The 19,204-nt window shown below is 44.0% G+C and overlaps 1 protein-coding gene and 1 pseudogene across 1 annotated transcript; both read left to right on the top strand.

Annotated features, from left to right (window-relative positions):
* Positions 1–3,357: 3,357 nt before the first annotated feature.
* LOC101526060 (L-lactate dehydrogenase A chain-like) lies at positions 3,358–4,427 on the top strand (annotated as a pseudogene).
* A 1,690-nt stretch (positions 4,428–6,117) lies between these two features.
* Positions 6,118–7,088, top strand: LOC101526306 (WD repeat domain phosphoinositide-interacting protein 3-like). Its single transcript, XM_036494269.2, is given in 2 exon segments — positions 6,118–6,811; positions 6,814–7,088. Coding segments are annotated over 2 exon segments (969 nt in total).
* Positions 7,089–19,204: the final 12,116 nt, after the last annotated feature.

Genomic DNA, 19,204 nt, shown 5'->3' with positions numbered 1-19,204 from the left:
TTTGAGTTGTTAGCCTGGAAAATGTTAGGGTATACATGCGAGGTTCCTCAATTTGCTCTTTCAGTTATCCATGGCTGTGTTATTGGGGGTGGATTTTTTAAATAAAAAAATAGCTCAGTGATTTGAGGGAACTTGCTGGATATTGATTATCTATCAGGTTCATGGAGAAAAAATGGGCACACACACACAAACAGAGAGCGAGAGCAAGAGCGAGAGAGAGAGAAAGAGAGAGAATCTTCCATCCATTGATTCACTCCCCAAGAGGTTGCAAGGGCCTAAGCTGGGCCTATCTGAAACCAGGAACCAGAAACTTATTCCTTCCACTTGGGTGCAGGGACACAAGGGCTTGACCCACATTCCACTGCTTTCTCAGGCCATAAGCAGAGAGCTAGATGATAAGTAGAACAACCAGGATGTGAACTGGTACCCATATGGAATTCTAGCACTGCAAGGTAAGGCTTATCATACTATACCACTGTGATGGTCTCTGGAAGGAGGGACAGAAAGACAGTGAGAGAAAGAGACAGACAGGGGGCCAGCATTGTGGCACAATGGATTAAACTGCTATGTAGGACACCAGCATCCATTGTTGGAGCACTAATTAGAGTACCTGCTACCTGGCTCCCATTGTAGCTCCCCACTAACACGCATGATAACTTGGGTCCCTGCCATCTATGTGGGAGACCTGGAAGAATGCCCAGGTTGCTAGATTCATCCTAATCCTATCATGGCCATTGTGACTATTTGGAAAGTGAGTCAGGGAATGAGAAATCTCTGTCTTTATCTCTCGAGAAGCGTTATGTTTCTTAACAATTAGTTGTGATATGGAATCTGAAGTCATATCAATGGGCATTTTTTATTATATAACATTTCAATCTACTAATTCAGTGGGTCTTTTATTTGTGTATTATTTTCCACCATCATGTATTCATTGGTGATTTAGAAAAATACTGGTTTAGTATGTTTTGTATGTTTTCTGAAGGTTGACGTATTTAATTATAGAGTATCAAAAATCACTACTAATCTCATGAGGAATGTCAAAATACTGCACTTGTGAGATGTCAGGTTCACTGTGTCAGCTACACATTTTCTTAAACAATGAGTTTTCACTTGACTAGGAGTTGTCTTGGCTTCAGAGGCCTGATGATGCTCGAACTGCAACAGCAGAAGGAGCAGTGAGGTTCTGTGAGTAATGAGAGTTTCTTGTCGATGTGAAGTTTCTAGGACTATTTTTCAGGTTCATCTGTGGACTCCCAGATGATTGGCTTGCTTTCCCACTGCCACCACTAGTGAATAAGGGCAAAGCTAAGGTAAAGTCTTACTTCCTTTTGGAAATCTGTGTGTGGAGGCAATCTGAGGGTTGCATTGTGGAGTTCCTTGCATCATAATTAGATGTGTAGCAGGCAAGGTAGCACCCCATGATTTATTTGTCAGCCTCTAAGCCAGCATCTGGAAGAAGCAATGTTTGTAAGATTTGCAGCTTCTGGTTAAGGGTTTTAATTTTTCCTAAGTCACAGATTTTTAAATAGCCTTTCTTATCCCTGATGGGAATAAAACAAAACCAAAACCAAAAACCCTGTTCTTTTAAATACTGTTATGTGAGAGAGAGAGATTGTGAAAAGACAGATCTTTTATTCACTGGGTTGCTCACCAGTGGGTCATGACCAGAAGTGGAGATAAGAGTTTGAGAATCTTCTAATATTTACCACGTTGAAAGCGGGTATCCAGTAAGTAATTACATCTAGGGTTTGCATTGGCAGGAACCTGGGGCATCAGGAGCCAGAGCTGAAAATGGAACTCAGACACTACAGTGTGGGATCCCAAACTATGCCCACCCTTAAAGTTTTCTTCTTTTAATCTCTTTGTAGCAAATACGTGAGATGGTAGTGGAAGGTTATTCATGTTTTATCTCTTTATCCTTCACTGGTTTTTGTGTTTCACAAAAACACAAGGGGAATAATATAATTCACCAATCTTCCTAAATTTCTATCAAGAAAGCCAGGAGAGCTATTTTGAGAGAGGGAGAGGTAAGGCAATGAAATAGCAGTGTCCAGAACTGAAATTACCGTTAGTAGTTGTGATATGAGATGCAGGATTGGATGACACTTTTTTTTTTCACTCTTACTAGATTGATGTAAGAGTGAAGAAGTTGACATTAAGTAGTTCCTGCCTAATGTCTTGGGAAAAGCATCAAAAGAATGTTTGGGTTCCTGCTACTTACATGGGAGACTAGATGAACCTCCTAACTCTGGCTTTGACCTGGCCCAGCACTAGCCATTGTAGCCATCTGGGGAGCCAACCAGCAGAAGGAAGACCTCTCTCTTTGTCTCTCCATTTTCTGTAATAAATTAACTAAATCTCAAAAGAAAAATAAAAAAGAAGTGGGTATTATGAGCAAAGGACCTCTCAGTAGTGAGTAAATCCCAGAAATTTCCTCCATGTTCCAATATACTACACAGAGATTTTGTCAATTTAGTTTCCCTGAAATTATTCCATTTTTAAAAAAATTTATTTATTATTTTTAATTCATTAATTACATTGTATTATGTGACACAGTTTCATAGGTACTTGGATTCTCCCCACCCCTCCCCAAACCCTCCCACCATGGTGGATTCCTCCACCTTGTTGCATAACCACAGTTCAAGTTCAGTTGAGATTCCCCCATTGCATGCATATACCAAACATAGAGTCCAGCATCTTATTGTCCAGTCAAGTTCAACGGCTTCTTAGGTATACCCTCTCTGGTCTGAAGAGAGCCAGCAGAGTATCATCCCGATCAATTAAAAGCTCCAACATACCATCAGCAAAAATTTACATCATTATGGAATTAATTGACATAGTAATGAGTAACCAATATGTTAAAAGTAAATGCGAGTTCTTAACCACCTTCTGTGACCACCTCATTGACATTTCAATTTTAGTTTATACACAACATATAACATACATAACATAACATGTTATACATAACATCATATCATCTTAAATTAAGGCAAACATGTGGTATTTAACCTTTTGGGATTGGCTCATTTCCCTTAGCATTATGGTTCCAGTTTGGCCCATTTGGCCACAAAGAACTGCATTTTGTTTTTTTTAATAACTGAGTAGTATTCCATGGAGTAGATGAACCACAGCTTTCTTATCCAATCATTCCATTTTTTTTTTGTTATGGAGCCTAGCACTTGGAATAAAAACCAGTATAATTGAAAGTTTGTCTTAGTCAAGGACAGGGATTAGTAACTCTCACTGAAATGTGTTAGGAGGGCTGGAGCTGCTGCTGCCAAGTCCAGATCCCATCTTTGTGTGTCACCCACGCCTGCCCAACATGCACCCTGGATTCCTTTTGGTTTCAACTCTAAAATGGCAGCTCTCAAGGATTAGCTGATTCTCAACCTTCTGAAAGAATAACAGGTCCCCCAAAATATGATCAAAGTTGTGGGGGTCGGTGCTGTTGGCATGGCCTGTGTAATCAGTGTCTTAGTGAAGGACTTGGCTGATGTGCTTGCTCTTGTTTATGTCATGAAGACAAGCTGAAGGGAGAGACAATGGATCTCCAGATTGGCAGCCCCTTCCTTAGAACCCCCAAGATCATCTCTGACAAAGACTGCACAGTATGACTGCCACTCCAACCTGGTGATTATCACAGCTGGGACACAGCAGCAGAAAGGAGAAAGATGTCTGAATTTGATTCAGTGGGATGTGAACATCTTTAAGTTCATCATGCCCAATGTTGTCAAATATGCCCCCAATTGCAAGCTGCTTGTTTTTTTTTCCAACCCATTGGATATCTTGACCTATGTGGCTTGGAAGATAAGTGGTATTCCCAAAACCCGTGTGACTGGAAGTGGCTGCAATCTGGATTCATCCCAGTTCTGATACCTAATGGAGGAAAGGCTGACAGTTCAACCGATAAGCTGGGGACATGGAGTTTCAAGTGTGTCTTTATGGAGCAGGTTGAATGTTGCTGGTGTCTCCCTGAAGACTGAACCCAGAATTAAGCACTGTTGCAGACAAGGAGCAGTGGAGGCAGGTACACAAATAGGTTGTTGACAGTGTTTATGAGGTGATCAAACTGAAAGGTTATAAATCCTGGGCCATCAGACCATGGCAGACCTGTCAAAAAGTATAATGAAGAATCTCAGGTGGGTGCATCCAATTTCTACCGTGATTAAGGGTATCTGTGGCATCAAGGTTGATGTCTTCATGTGTGTTCCTTGCATCTTGGCACAAAATGGCATCTCTGATGTCTTGAAGGTGGCTCTGACTGGATGAAGAGGCACATTTGAAGAAGAGTCCAGATACACTCTGGGGAATCCAGAAGAACTGCAGTTCTGAAGTCTTCTAATGTGCCACCACTTCACTGTCTAGGCTACAACAGGGTTTTAGCTGGAGGTTGTACATTTTGTCCTTTTAATCTGATTAGTAATTAAAGCAGTGCCATAATAATGGCCTGGAGAGAGGGAAAAGCCATCAGTTTCCTCTACCTGGAAACAGAATGGTCTATAAAATCCAACAGCCTCATCCAGATGTTGGATACTTCATTGTGTTGCCCTAGACTGGTCAGCATAAGAGTTTAGCACCTCTGAGATGTCACTGCCCGTGTTGTACAAGCTCCAGGTGCCCTTTTTATTATGTATGTTTTACTATGTGTTTTGTAACTTTTTTTAAAGATTTATTCATTTTATTACAGCCAGATATACACAGAGGAGGAGAGACAGAGAGGAAGATCTTCCGTCCGATGGTTCACTCCCCAAGTGAGCCGCAACGGGCTGATGCGCGCCGATCCGATGCCAGGAACCTGGAACCTCTTCCGGGTCTCCCATGCGGGTGCAGGGTCCCAATGCATTGGGTCATCCTCAACTGCTTTCCCAGGCCACAAGCAGGGAGCTGGATGGGAAGTGGAGCTGCCAGCATTAGAACCGGAGTCCATATGGGATCCCGGGGCTTTCAAGGCAAGGAAGGACTTTAGCCGCTAGGCCACGCCGCCGGGCCCATGTTTTGTAACTTTTAATCCAACTTTTTTCCCAGCCAGTAACATCCTGGAATCCAATATTGTACAAACTCTGTACAAACTAAATATCACATGTCTTACGCATAACTGTTCTAAAGGATCTTATTTTGTGTATTATATGTGTGAGTAGTATGAGCTGTCATATAATGTAAAAAGAAAGATCTCTATAAACAATCCAACCAAGTGTTATACCAACAGAATCACCAAATAAATCTTGAACCCATGGGGAGGAAAAATGTGTTAGGAAGATCCATTGTCCTCGAGGAAGGACAGTGCAAATGTCTGCTTGCCTAAACTTCACCTGTAAAGCTGATTGAAGTCTCTTGGCTCTTCTACATAAGTCTAATTCGTGGAGCAACAGCCATGGCATCTTCCAGAAGCTTGGTAAAAATGTAGAATCTTAACGTTGGATCCTAGACCAACTAAAAGACTCCCAGGTGGTTCACAAATACATTCATGTTTGAAAAGCATCACTAATGAAGATGTGACTTATCTCTCCTGTACTCATTTGTTGCTATTCATTTATGAGTCTTGTCTCAGGCCAAACATTTAGAGTTGGTTTTAAATTACAATTTTTCTATTATTGTTAAGGACAATTTTATAATTTTAAAAATGATTACATTGTCCTAAAAGAAGACAGACTGGTAATAAAATATATAATTTAAAAAATAAGTACCTTTGTTCTGTAACTTAGTCATTGCCCAGAGTTGGGATGAGATCTAACTGGTAGACAGAATGCTAGTGTATAGATTCATGGTTATACTTTGTCTGAACAAATGGTTCTCCTTTCCTTCAGTTATCCATGACAGTTATGTTGGAGAGAATTTAAAACTGTAATTCTCAAAATGTAGTTCCAGCCACATCTGTATCATTCAGAAACTTGACAGATGCTGCGATGGAGAGGGTCCCACAGAACCAGACTCTGCTACAGGACTCAGAAATTAGCATTTTAATAAGCTTGCCAGAGGTAGTCCTGATGCACACCCAGATTCCACTGGTTTTGACCCATTACTTTCTTCTGATATCAACAAACAGATCATTTAGGAATTTGCTTCTCTGGTGTTCATGGTAAGCTTCTTTAACTGGTAGATTCAGTAAGTACTCCAGCAATGATAATAGAACTAGGTATTGCCAACACTTTCAGATGCATAGAAGAGATTAACGACGGCTACAGAATCATGTTTGCCTTTTATTATCTCGTGGTTCTGGACTCGATGATTAAGGTGTTCACATTCACGCACAATCCACATCAGCTGCATGTCTTTGAGACCTGCTACAACCCTAAAGGTCTCTGTGTCCTGTGTCCCAATAGCAACAACTCGCTCCTGCCCTTCCCGGGGGCACACACGGGTCACGTTCAGCTTGTGAACATGGCCAGCACCGAGAAGCCGCCAGTGGACATTCCCGTGCAAGAGAGCAGCCTCAGCTGCATCGCTCTCAATCTGCAGAGAACAAGGATCGCCACCAACTCGGAGAAGGGGACCCTTATCAGAGTATTTGACACTTCATCAAGACAGCTGGTCCAGGAGCTCCAGAGAGAGTCCCAGGCAGCCAACATTTACTGCATTAACTTTAATCAGGATGCCTTGCTCATCTGTGTATCCAGCAACCACGGCACTGTACATGTGTTCGCAGCCAAAGATCCAAAGAGGAATAAACAGTCGAGTTTGGCATCCGCCAGTTTCCTTCCAAAGTACTTCAGTTCCAAGTGGAGTTTCTCCAAGTTGCAGGTCCCCTCAGGCTCTCCGTGCATTTGTGCCTTTGGAACTGAGTCCAGCGCGGTCATTGAAATCTGTGTAAACGGAGCTACTACAAGTTCCTGTTCAACCCCAAAGGGGAGTGCGTCAGTGACTTGTATGCGCAGTTTCTCGAGCTGACCAACCACAAACTGTGGCTCACCACCAGGGAGTGGTCTGTGCCTGCCTCCCCGTGGGCTCCTGAGGCTAGTGCCAATGCCCTGTGGAGCTCAGAACAGTCAAGAGAGAACTCAGGCAGCTTGCCCTGGGAAGGAGGCCCGACAAATGGCCCCTGGGCAAGATCTCGGCTGCCCCCAGGTTGTCCCTGTCTTTCTGGGGGCTAGTAGAATCCGGTGACCTCCACTCTCCCCACCCCAGTCGAGCCCCTTTGTGTCACACAGCTGTCAGTCCTGGGCCATGGGGCACAGCAGCTGGGCCTCCTGTGTCCTGAGTGAACTCTGAGTGTGGGGACAGCAGCGCCCTGAGCAAGAGGTCGGCCAGCTGCCGTCCACGCCCTCATCATCCCCCTCTTCCTCCTCCCAGGAGAAGAGATATCTTAATGTTCCGGGGATGAATGGCACATGCCTTTTTAAAACATTTGGTAACTAAAGTAGGTTACGGGCTCCACACCATCAATATTATTTGACTATATATATTTAATTTCCTTAAATTCCCCTTTAAAGCAGCTTAATTTTACGGTTTTGATTCCAGGTTGCAAACATTTAAAGTCTGTGTAGCAGCCCCTTAACTGTCTTGTAATGTGCTAACTGTTGTGGATTTTGATGTTAAGTATGCATGCTGTTTTTATGTGTATTTAATGACATTTAATTTGGCACACTTATTTGTACTGTTTCTTTTCAATAAAAGTGACTAATTTTGTCTGTGGTATGTGAAAAAAACGACAATATGGCATACTGTAATGATTCTTGGATATTCAATTCATTTTTATTCAAGCCATACTATATCTAATACTGAGTAGTTACATTTCCAAGAAATTGTTATTTTAAGATTTATTTTTTCCACAAATTAAAAAATTTATTTCTGATTTTAGCAGTAAAGCATTAAAGTCTGTTCCTGCTAAATGCAGTGTAGTAGGAATTTAATTCTGCATTAATTGTAAAACAGAAAAATACAGTAGAAAATGGATGGAATTTGAATAAAGTCCAAAGTTTATATAATAGCATGGCATGGTGTGATGGCTCAGTGGCTACAAGCCTTGCCTTACAGGCACCAGGGTCCCATACAACCACCAGTTCATGTCCTTGCTGCTCCACTTCCTTTCCAGCTTCCTGCTTGTAGCCTGGGAAAACTGTAGAGGATGCCCTTAAACCTTGGGACCCTGCACCCACATGGGAGACCAGAAAGAAACTTCTGGCTCCTGGCTCAGTTCCATCCATTTCAACTGCTTGGGGAGTCAGCCAGTGGATGGAAGATCTTTGTATCTCCCTCTCTCTGTAAATCTGCCATTCCAATAAAAATAAATAAGTCTTTAAAAATAAAATCACATAACATGCTATTTCTTAGTTTTTAAAAATGTACTGTGGCATTGTAAAATATAAACATTCGGAAAATCGCAGCTCTAGGCAATTGCCTAGATTGCCTTGTACTTAGGCAAGTGTTAACACTGCTAGGACAAAAGCAGCCAATAGCTTGTGTGCATTTTTGGCCTGGCTAATGCCAGATCTGTGTTAACTATACCAGCATACTAATACAGTTGCTTATTCCATTTCTTTTAATATATGAGAAACTCTGCACAGTGTTGTTAGGCAGAAAGTAGGGAATGCTGACCTTGGACATGCTTCCCTTACCTCCAAACATGCTGTACATGACAACATGTGGTGGGGGGCACCGGCAGTGGGGGCACATTGTCTAGGGAAGGGGATCTAGAGACATGTTGGAATGGGGACTGCTGAGGGCATGTTTGACTAGTGAGGAGTGACTTCTGGGAGCTTCCATGATCTGGGCTACTACACACACAGGTAGGCAAGGGAGCTGAGTTGTTGTGGTTTAGAGACGGGAAATCAGAAGGCATGTCCTTGCACATAGGAGACCAAGGCTGTGCTCAGTAGCATTGCCTGCCTCTCACTGGCATGCAAAAGCTGGAACTGGGGGCATGCTTGGCTAAGTTAATCTGCAGTACATGCCCACATGCCCCCATGTTAGGGCAGGGTGTGGGGAACATTGGGCTGTAACCAGGTCTGGGGATAGATTCTATAGGGGATTTGTGGGCTCACCTAGGTAGTACTGGAGCACCAACCAGTTTGTGTGAGAGATGGAAAAAGTGACGAGCCGAGTCAGGCTGGACCATAGAACTAATAGACACACATGGGAATCAGGGTTGGAATGAGGCTGGACTGAATCAGGCTACAGCACCCACTGGCACATACAAAGGCCAGAACCTGGGATAGATCATGCCAAGCAGGATCGTAGAACCCACTGGTATGCATGAGATCCAAGGCTGGGAGCAAGCCTAGTAGGTGAACTTGGGGAATTTGGAGTACTCCTTTGCTAGACCATAGTTCTTACTGGGAAGCATGAGAGCTAGGGTTGGGAGAAGGGGCAGGATCAGGCAAGGTTTGTGCAGCTGGTCTTGGGGCAAGTTGGGTTGACCCAGTTTGCATTACCTGCCAGCACACATAAGAGCCAGAATAGGGTGTGGGTCATGCTGTAATGAATTACGTTGCAATACCTGACAGCAAGACCTGAGATTGGAGCAAACCATGTCAGGCAGGGGGAAAACACCTGTTGGCACATGCAACATCTGGGGCTGGAAACAGGCCTAGAAGAAGAACTTTGAGGACTCACCTGATAGGCTGTAGCTCACACTGGTGAATATTAGAACCTGAGCTGGAAATGGGCAAGGTTTGACAAAGTTGCAACACCTGTTGCATGCATGTGGGCTGGGTCTTGGGGGTGGGCAGAGTGGGCTAGGCTATAGCATCCACTGGAGACAGCTGGAATGCATATGGGCTGGTCAGACTAGGCCCAGTAGCCACCAGTGAGTGACTGGACTGGGGGCCAAAATGCTAGGACACACAGATCTGGTCCTGAGAGTGGGCCTGGTAGGGGAAGTTGGGGAATTCTCCTGCTAGGCCACAGCTACCCCTTGTGAGCACAACAGCTCAAGCTGGGGCAGACTAGGCCAGGCTGCAGAACTTGTTGACATAATGTGTGGTATTGGTCTGGGGATAGGCCAGGATGGGCTAGTTCACAGCACCTGCTGGCACCCCTGGATGGGTACAGACAAGACTGGGTTGGACCATACCAACACCCTCCAGTTCACATGAGAGTTGGGGCTGGGGGTGAGGAAGACTGGCTAGGCTGCTACACCTGCTAGTGGGACAGGGGACTAGGGATGGGCCATGCCAGACTGGGCCACAACACCTTCTGGCATGTACAAGACTCAGGACTAGAATTGGGCCTGGTAGGGAACTTTGGGAATTCCCCTGCTAAACTGCTTCTTGTACTAGTGAACATGAGAGTTGAAAATAGCGGCATCCCAGTCCAGTCATGGCTAAAGTACTTGCTCGCTGCCATGTGGATTGGGTCTGGGGGTAGGCTAGGCTATACTGGGGTGCACCTCCTGGTGTACATGAGAGCCAGAATGTGTACAGGCTATCATGGATAGGCTGCAATACCTGCTGGCAAGTTCCAGGACTGGGTGTAAGCCATGTCAGAATGAACTGCAGTACCTCCTGGCAAGCACAAGATCTGGAGCTTTGAATGGGCCTTGTGAGGGAATTGTGGGCACCACTGCTAGGCTGAAGCTTCCACTGGTAAGCAAGAGAGCCAGGGTTGGGGGTGGACCAGGATGGACAAGGCAGTGAGACCCATTTGTGTTCATGTGGGCTGGGTCAGGGACCAAAGAAGGCTGAGCTAAGCTGTAACACCCATAGATGTGCAGGAGAGTTGAATGGAACACAAGATGGGCCAGGCTAGTTTGCAGCACATGCTGGCACAAGAAAAACACTGGGATTGGGGGTGGGCCTGGTCAAACTAGTGGGTCACCCTGACTGGGCCAAAGCACCCAGTGGTGTGTGTATGGACGGGGCCTGTGGTAGGTTGCACTGGGTTAGGTTGCAGGACCCATCATTTTGCACGAGAGATTGGGCTGAGGTGGAACTGACCAGGCAGCCGCCTCCACTGGTATGAAATGTTGGTTGGTGCAGGTGATAGTCTGGACCTGACTCTGCACTGGTTGCTGCACACAAGAGTCAAGTCTGAAGCCACCCTAGGTGAAGCTTCTTGGGGAACTCCCCCACTAGATCACTGGACTCAAACCCTGGCCACAGGAAAAATTACAATATATGTGGTCCAACCTTGGAATGCATGTGTTGGAACTGGGTATTTGCAGTTACTGATGTCTGCACACAAGGGACATGACAGCCAGCTCTACCAGATAGGAAGAGAATGTCGAATGCCTTGTCAAAGGATGGCAAGCAGCACAGGTTGAAGGATCTCCTGGCGTTTTACAGCATGTCCTGAGATTGTGGATGCACAATGGTGGACTTGGACCTTAGAAAGATTTTTCCCAACCCTGGTGAAAGAAAGCTGACAATGTCTCAGAACTATCAAAAGTATTCAAGTACACCTTTGGAACATTGTTCCTCACAACAGGGTCTCTAAGGTGTCATCAAATAATCATCCCCCTCCCCCTGGGTACCAAGGAAGTTTGACAGCAAGGAACAGCCCCTCCTGTTTCCCCAGCTCCCCAGCAGACAAAGAAGAAAAAAAAGCAAATCAAGGAACTGAACGTTTGTCCCACTCACACCTTGCCCCTGCTAACATGCATCCCTCTCAACTGTGTAAACTTTATTAAAAGTAAAAATTATTTTTATTATAAAATTAAAAAATTAGGGAAAGCTAGGTGACATTGCTTAGGAATTTTCCTATTTTCACAGCTTTTCTGCAAATATAAACTATTCTAAAATTTACATTTTTCCTTTAAATAATCTCTTTCTGACTCTTAAATAATCCCTGAAGTATTACCAGCTAAAAGATAAAAAATTGCTATATACTAGTGCAAGCTGCCTATCTGTAGATACATCTGCAGTTGTGTAATTTGTCTTGTTGTGGTGCCCATAAAACTAGTATTAGTCACAAAACATGTTTACTAAAAACAGAAGCTAGACAATTAAATCAGAGAAAGTATTTCCTTACTCTCCATTCCTTGAACTTCTATGTGTAGTTTCTAATCCAGCACTCTGCACTTGGTGATACATTGTTTTAATAATAATCCCCAAATCATTTTGTAGGTGACTGTTCCTATCCACCCCCGCCCTCCTCCACAGCACTTAATGCAGTGTGCTGCAGGAAATAGGCACTCACAGAGCTCAGTTTTCTGACTAACTGACTGACTCAATGTGCTACCTGCAATTATATTTTAAAATTTAATCGGGGCTGTTCTACGAACTCAAGGGGATAAAGTCAAAATCTATTCAAGATAGCTTGTATAAATTGTCTAGAGTGAATAGACTTCATCAAAACTTGTCAAAATGCAGAATTTGTCAGTAGAAACCAGAACATAAAAAATATACTCAAGACTGAAGGTGAGTAGTTCATGGTGAAGTTAGAATTTCTGGAATAAATCGACTTGAACACTAAATTACCAGTCTTATTTATTTCATGCTCTCTCTGTGTGTGTTTTAAAGATAATCAAGAATAACAAATATATAGGTTCTTGCTGTAGCTGTTGCTACAGAATTTCTGGAAAAGATCTGTGGAAAAAAGACCTGATCATCTTAACTCTGCAGTATGTATATTATTCAGTGAGTGCAGCCTGGCACATTGGCATATAGCTCATTTCCTTTTTTGACTTTGCAGAATATATTGAGAGACAAAACACTGAATCTGTGCTACATGACAGATGCATGAATTTTGGAACCGTGATTGTATTTGTTTTTCAGGAACTATTTTAATTTATAATATCTGTTGTGAAATGGTAGACTATTATATCATCTTGCCAAAATGAATTTAAGGCAAGAAATTAATATTGATTTATCATTTCCAATTTATGTAGTTTTCCTAGGAAGAGTTATTTTAGACATTCTCAGTTACAGAAAGTGGGAGTTATCTTTATGATTTCCTGAGAGGAGATAGCAATCTAAAAATTATTTGGTTGACACAAACGAAAAGCATTGGTTGGAGGCTAAGAAAATTACTGACTTTCATTCCAAGTTTTTTTTGTTTCACAAAAAAACCTTTTTGAATATCTAAATAAGATTTTACATTCAAATTATTTGTAAGGAAATTTAATGTCAGAGCTACTAAAAGGATGTTTGCTTGAAAACCATGCATTCTAGCCTTCCACAAGATGAAAATGTGCCCTAACATGATTTATATATCTGATAAATGATAGTCTTCCTATTTCACATATGATCTAAACATAACACAAATATTTTTGCATTTGTTGTGACAGTAACATATAAAGTAGTGAGGTCATAAGGTTTGCTGTTCTAAATAAGGAGTTACAATGTTTCCTCTCTTCCAGATACACATTATGTTACTGTGTCCCACATTTAGATAGGAACTGTGATATTGGTCTATAAGAATCTTCATTAAAAATGGAAGTCTCAGGGCTGAGCACCATAACCTATTGAGTAAAACCACTACCTGTGGCCCTGGCATTCCATTTGGGTGACAGTTTGAGTCCTGGCTGCTCCACTTCTAATCTAGCTCCTTGCTGAAGACCTGGGAAAGCAGCAGCAGATGACCCAAGTGCTTGGGTCTCTGTTCCTATGTGGGAGACCTGAAAGAAAGTCCTTTTTTGCTGGCTTCAGATTGGTCCAGCTCTGGCCATTAAAGCCATTTTGGGAGTGAATCAGTGAATGGAAGATTTTTCTCTATGTGACTATGACTACCAAATAAATAATTAAAAATCATTTTTTTAAAACAGAGGTCTCTGCACCTGGAATTGTGTTTATTTTTTATAATTTATTTTATTTTATTTTTTTAAATAATCTTACTTAGTTGATTAGGGTACAAAGGGTCAAGGGTTACAATATGAAAGTGGGTAATACCAATGTTTCACACTAATACATTTTTTCCCCTGTATCTGGGGTCAGAGGAGAAACAAAGGGTAAAGCCCCACCCAATCTTCCACCTATCCCAGGTCCCCGATGTGAGGCACGCTCCGAGGGTTCTGCTCCGGCAGAACAGTTCAACAGTTCTGAATTGCTGCCAATCACACTGTTCCAATTGTGATGAAATCTATTCAGAGTCCACTGGCTGACATAGTCTCTTCATGGTTGGGGTTCTGAGATCAGCAGTTCAGTTGGAGGGATCTCCAAAAAAACTTCATCTGAGATGATCCCAGACCTGATTCTTGCATGAGTTTGCCAGTACAGGGTCCGACACCGTCCATGGCCCCAATCAGCTTATGCACATGCTGGTCGTTGCTATTGCCAGGTCAGTTCTGTTTCCAGCCCTGTCTTCCACGCAAACCAATGGGTGTTGTAATCCAGCTCGATCCTACCCACTTCATACTCGGTCCTCATGCAAACTAGTGGGAGCTGCAGCCTGGTCGGGGTGACTCCCCATAAACCCCCACCAGTTCTGCACCCTACCCTGGTTCCCATGCTTGCCAATATATTCCGCAGACTTGTTCAGTCTGTCCCACATCCCATTTAACTCTCACACATGTCAATGGGCATTGAAGCCTAGTTCAACCCAACCAACCCTATTATCCAGCCCATACATATGCTAGAGGGTGCCTTTCTGCCTAGCCACCCCTGCCCCTGTCCTGGTTTTCATGCTCTCCAGTGAGAGTGGTAACCCCGAGGGAGGTGCCCACTATTTCCCTACTAGGCCACTCCCACTCCCAGATTATGCACTCTTCAGGTGGTTCTGGCATTTGACTTAACAGAATTAGCTCCCAGTGCCAGGCTCTGCCAGCTGATGCTGCGGCTAAGCCCAACCATCCCTCACCCACTCAAAGCTTGCAGCAGTTGGAACAGTCAGCCCACTGTGGCCCTTCCCTTATCCAGCTCACATGAGGCCCACAAGTATTGTAGCCCTGCCTGGTCTGGTCTGCCTCCGTCCCGACTCAAGCTTTCCAATGGGAGTGGTTGTCCAGCAGGGGAGCCCACATTCCCCTGTCGGCTTTGCCTTCTCCCCCCGGTTTTCGCATGTGCTGTTTGGGCACTGCAACCACATCTGATACAGCTCATCTCACCTTGGCATTCCTTAATGTGCACTGGTATGTGTCACAACCAAACCTGGCTCGACCCACACTCTATTCTGGTGCTTGAATTCGTCAGCGGGTGATGTGAACTGGTTCAGCCTGGTCTGCCCCCAACCCATGCCAAATGTATGCCAGTGGGATAATTTCCATTGCCTGTTCTGGGATGTTTCCTATTGTGTTTCTTATGATAACCTGCTAGGTCTGTGTCCTGCCAGAGGGGTTGCCCAGGCTCCTCCATCAGAACCTCTCCCAATGCCAGATATTGCGCATACCAAAGGGTCCATGAGCCAGCCCTACTCAGTTCACCTTGTGTCCTAGAAGGAACAGTGGCTATTCCTGACTGGCCTTCAACCCAAGCTGGTTCTTGCTGTTGGATGTTTCAGCCCTGCCACGGCTCGTCCATACCCACATACAGCTCACACATGGCTCAGTAGGGGTTAAGACCTAGCCTAGTCTGTCCCACATCTATCCTGGCCCTCCAGAACACCAGAAGGTGTTGGAGTCTAGCACGGCTTGCTGTGCCCAGTCCCAGTCTACACTTGTGCCAAGGGAGACTACAACTGCATCCTGATCAGAACACAGCCCCCATTCCAGCCTATGCACTCCTTGGTGGGAACTTCAATCCAGCTAGGGTGTCCCCTTAGCTCCCCAACTGGGCCTATTCCCAGCCTTAGATCATGTGCAGGCCAGTGGTTGCTCTGACTCAGCTTGGCAGAGCCCCTCACCTGTCCTGGCCCTTGCCTTAGATGCTGTGGCTTAGCGTCCTTGGCTCATACAGACCAGTAGGTGCAAGGGCCTACTCGGCATGACCTGTGCTCCAGCCTGATTTCTGTTCTTACTTGTGAGTTAAGGTTTGCTCAGCCCTGCCCAGTCCTCCCCCTTCCAGTGGCAGCCCGGCCCACCCCACATTCGGTTTTAGGATGCATATTTGGGTGCTGCTGCCTTGACCTGCCCTGACTGTTGTGGGTTCCTTTACCTGTAAGTGATGGCAGGTGCATGGTCACACTTAGCTTAGTCCATCGCAACCCCAGCTTGTGAGCTAACCAGTGGGATTTGTATTTCCACAGGGTTGGACCCACACAACCCCACAGAGTCTACCTCCAGACCAAGTTCTCTCATGTGCTGGGTAGTATCTTGACCCTGCCAAATGTGACCACTTTATTATTCTACCACCCAGTTGGGTAATGGTACCTAGCCCTGCCAAACAGGTCCCCATTCATAGCTTTGGTGTGGACTGGTGTGTGGCCTTCAGTGATGCTCTATGCTAACAGTCTATTTCTGGATTCCTAATTGGGCTGGTGAATCAGTCTGACCCAAATTATCTTATGGATACTTCCCTCCAAACCACCAGATCTCAGTCTTCATGCATGAGAGAGTTTCATGACCTTGTCACTGGGAATCACCCAGAATTCATCTCTCACCTACGCTAACACTAACCTTGCTCATAGGTGTCCCCAGGCAGCAACTACATATCTTAAAAACCCCAGAGTTCACCACCAGGTGGCCAGCAGGCAGAGCCTGGCATCACTTGGTGCACTGGCCACCCAAGGCTGAGGACTCGTTCACTGACTTCCAGCAGTGTCTTTGGCTTGAGTCACCAGCATTGGGTCCGGCCCAGCAGGGGCACCCCCCACAGCCACCATACTGCAGGGAGCTGCAGTTGCCCCCCACCCCAAGGCCCGGATCTGGAATTGTGTTTAATGGAAATGGCACATTTTGTGCATATAGGCTGTTCAGTAAGACTTATTCATTTATACCATAAATATTTCTGACTGTTTACAACCAAATGGAATTGTGGCAGCTAGCCAAAGAACACAGCATAACATAAGGCCTTTCCCTTTAAGAAACTTAAAATCTAATAAAGAAATGGAAATTTACAAATATAAAACTTTAGATATCAAGCCAAGCATTAAATGCCTGTCATTGCTGGCTACTGTGGCAGATATTAAGAATGTGAAAACACTCAGGCCTTTCTTTAAGACTAATGGAAAAGATAAGTATGTAACAAATGGTTATGTAATGCTGTATAACTATTATAAATGTTACAAATTACATTTATTTGACTAAAGACATTTTTTTGAGACAACATGTCTCTTTCATGCTCCAAGGCAATCCCAAACATATTAAAACACAAAACATTTTAGGTAATTTTTCTCAGTTTATTAATTAAAGCAGATTCTAATAAAGGCTACGTTCTAGGAAATTAGTGGGAAGGCAGGCTATGTCTGTGAGCTCAGTCACTGCTTATCTTCATTTCTACCATAAAATGTAATATCCTTTGTCAACTTGTAACAAGCAAAAAAGTATGAAAATATTTGGAGTTCCAAACATATCCTATGAAAATAGAGTGATAATTTGGATCCCTTCAAACAAACTTTCAGCATATCTAATCATAAGGTATTACCAAGGGGTCAGTGTTGTGGTACAGTGGTTTTAAGCTGTCACCTGAGATGCCAGCATCCCATTTGGGAATGGGTTTGAGGTTTGAATCCTGGCTGTTCCACTTTGGATCCAGTTTCCTGCTAATCTGCCTGAAAAAGCAATGGGAGACAGTTTAAATGGTTGGGTTCCTGCTGTTTCTTTGGGATATCTGGATGGAGTTCCAGGCTTCTGGCATGGCCCTGTTGTTGTTGCCATGTAGGGAATGAATCAGGTGGAAGATTTCTCTCTCACTCTGCCTTTCTAATAAAACAAATAAGTCTTTGAAAAAAGAACATTTACTGAGTGACTGCCATGCTTAGGAAGCTAGAAAAATCAGTGTTGTATGATAGTTACTTATAAGTTCACAGTTAAAAAGATGGGTGATTTAAGTTTCCTTCAACAGAAATCAATTTCCAGGAAATTAATTGGGATTTTCTGATAAATAAGATTAGTAAATTTTGTAAGCTTTGATTCGAAGAAATAGGACTGGTTGAAAATAGAAATATTGGCTCATGATTAAATTGCATTCATTAATTCTAACTAGCAATTCTACATAGGGTAAATTTTTCTTTTTGACAAAATTTGAGATAATTTTAAACTGCTGCTTTCTGTCCAAATTGAGAAATAACTGTCTTTCTTGTGTGATCACATTTTAGGTAATATCTTTGATCTTCGATGGAGGTCTCTTTACATAAAAAGTGCATGAGAAGTATGTATTCTTTTTAAAGCTATTTATAGATTTCATGCTTTTAGACAAAAATAAACTCATGCCTACTTGTTATAGCATATCTGAGCAGGATTTGACAAGAGTCACTATGAAGGGCAACATAAAGGTTTAAATTGAAGCTAGAAAAAACATCTAATTTGTGATGACACTTTGGTGAAAGAATGGTGAAGTCATTCATATCTATAAAATGTTTATGGGGCCCCAGTTACAGGAAACTGCTTGGTTTGCCCTATACCTAGGCAAGTGTTACACTGCTGGGAGAAAAGTAGCCAATAGCTGGCAGGCATTCTGGGCCTGATTAATGGTAAATTTCTGTCAGCAATACATAGTATGCAAGACTGCTTCTTCTTCTTCTTCTTCTTCTTCTTCTTCTTCTTCTTTCTCTCTCTCTCTCTCTCTCTCTCTCTCTCTCTCTCATTTTAAAGATAAGTTGGGAAGGTGGGAAACTCCGGATAGGGACACACCACCCTGGCCCCCAGGTAGGGGTGCTGAAGATTGCCTAGGGAAGGGTGTCTGGGGACTTATTGGAGTGGGAGCAGCTGAAGGCATATTTGAAAAGTGGATGCATGACTTCCTCAGACCAGGCCACTGCACTCATAGGAAGGTAGGGGAGTTGAGGGGACAAACCAGAGACATGTCTGGCTCAGGCCAAAGCACCTGCCCATGTGGGAATGCAAGATGGACTAAGTAGCATCACCCAATGCCTGCTGGAACACGCAAAAGCTAGGGCTGGTGGACATGCCTGGCTGGGCTTGGCCATAGTACCTGACTGCAAAAGCTGGAGCAGAGAGTGGGCCATGTCATACACGGCCACAGCACCCACAAGAATGCAAGAGAATCAGATCTTGGGGTAGATTCTGTAGGGTAGTTGTGTGCTCACTTCTGTGGCACTGCAGTACCCACTGGTTTATGTGGAGAGCTGGAGGGTAGTGGCAGGCTGAGCCAGGCTGGATCACAGAGCTCACCTGACAAGACCTACCTGACATTCATGGAAGCTGGGTCTGGGAGGAGGCCAGGATGGAGCAGGCTGCAGCACCCACCAAAAATGCAAAGGCTAGGAGTGAGAGCAGACCATGCCAAGCATGACTGCTGCCTCTACTGAGATGCGTGAGATCTGGAGCTGGGAAGAG

Source organism: Ochotona princeps, chromosome 2 (assembly GCF_030435755.1).
Source record: "Ochotona princeps isolate mOchPri1 chromosome 2, mOchPri1.hap1, whole genome shotgun sequence".
NCBI classification, from domain to species: Eukaryota; Metazoa; Chordata; class Mammalia; order Lagomorpha; family Ochotonidae; genus Ochotona; species Ochotona princeps.
This window is presented reverse-complemented; position numbering and strand designations above follow the sequence as displayed.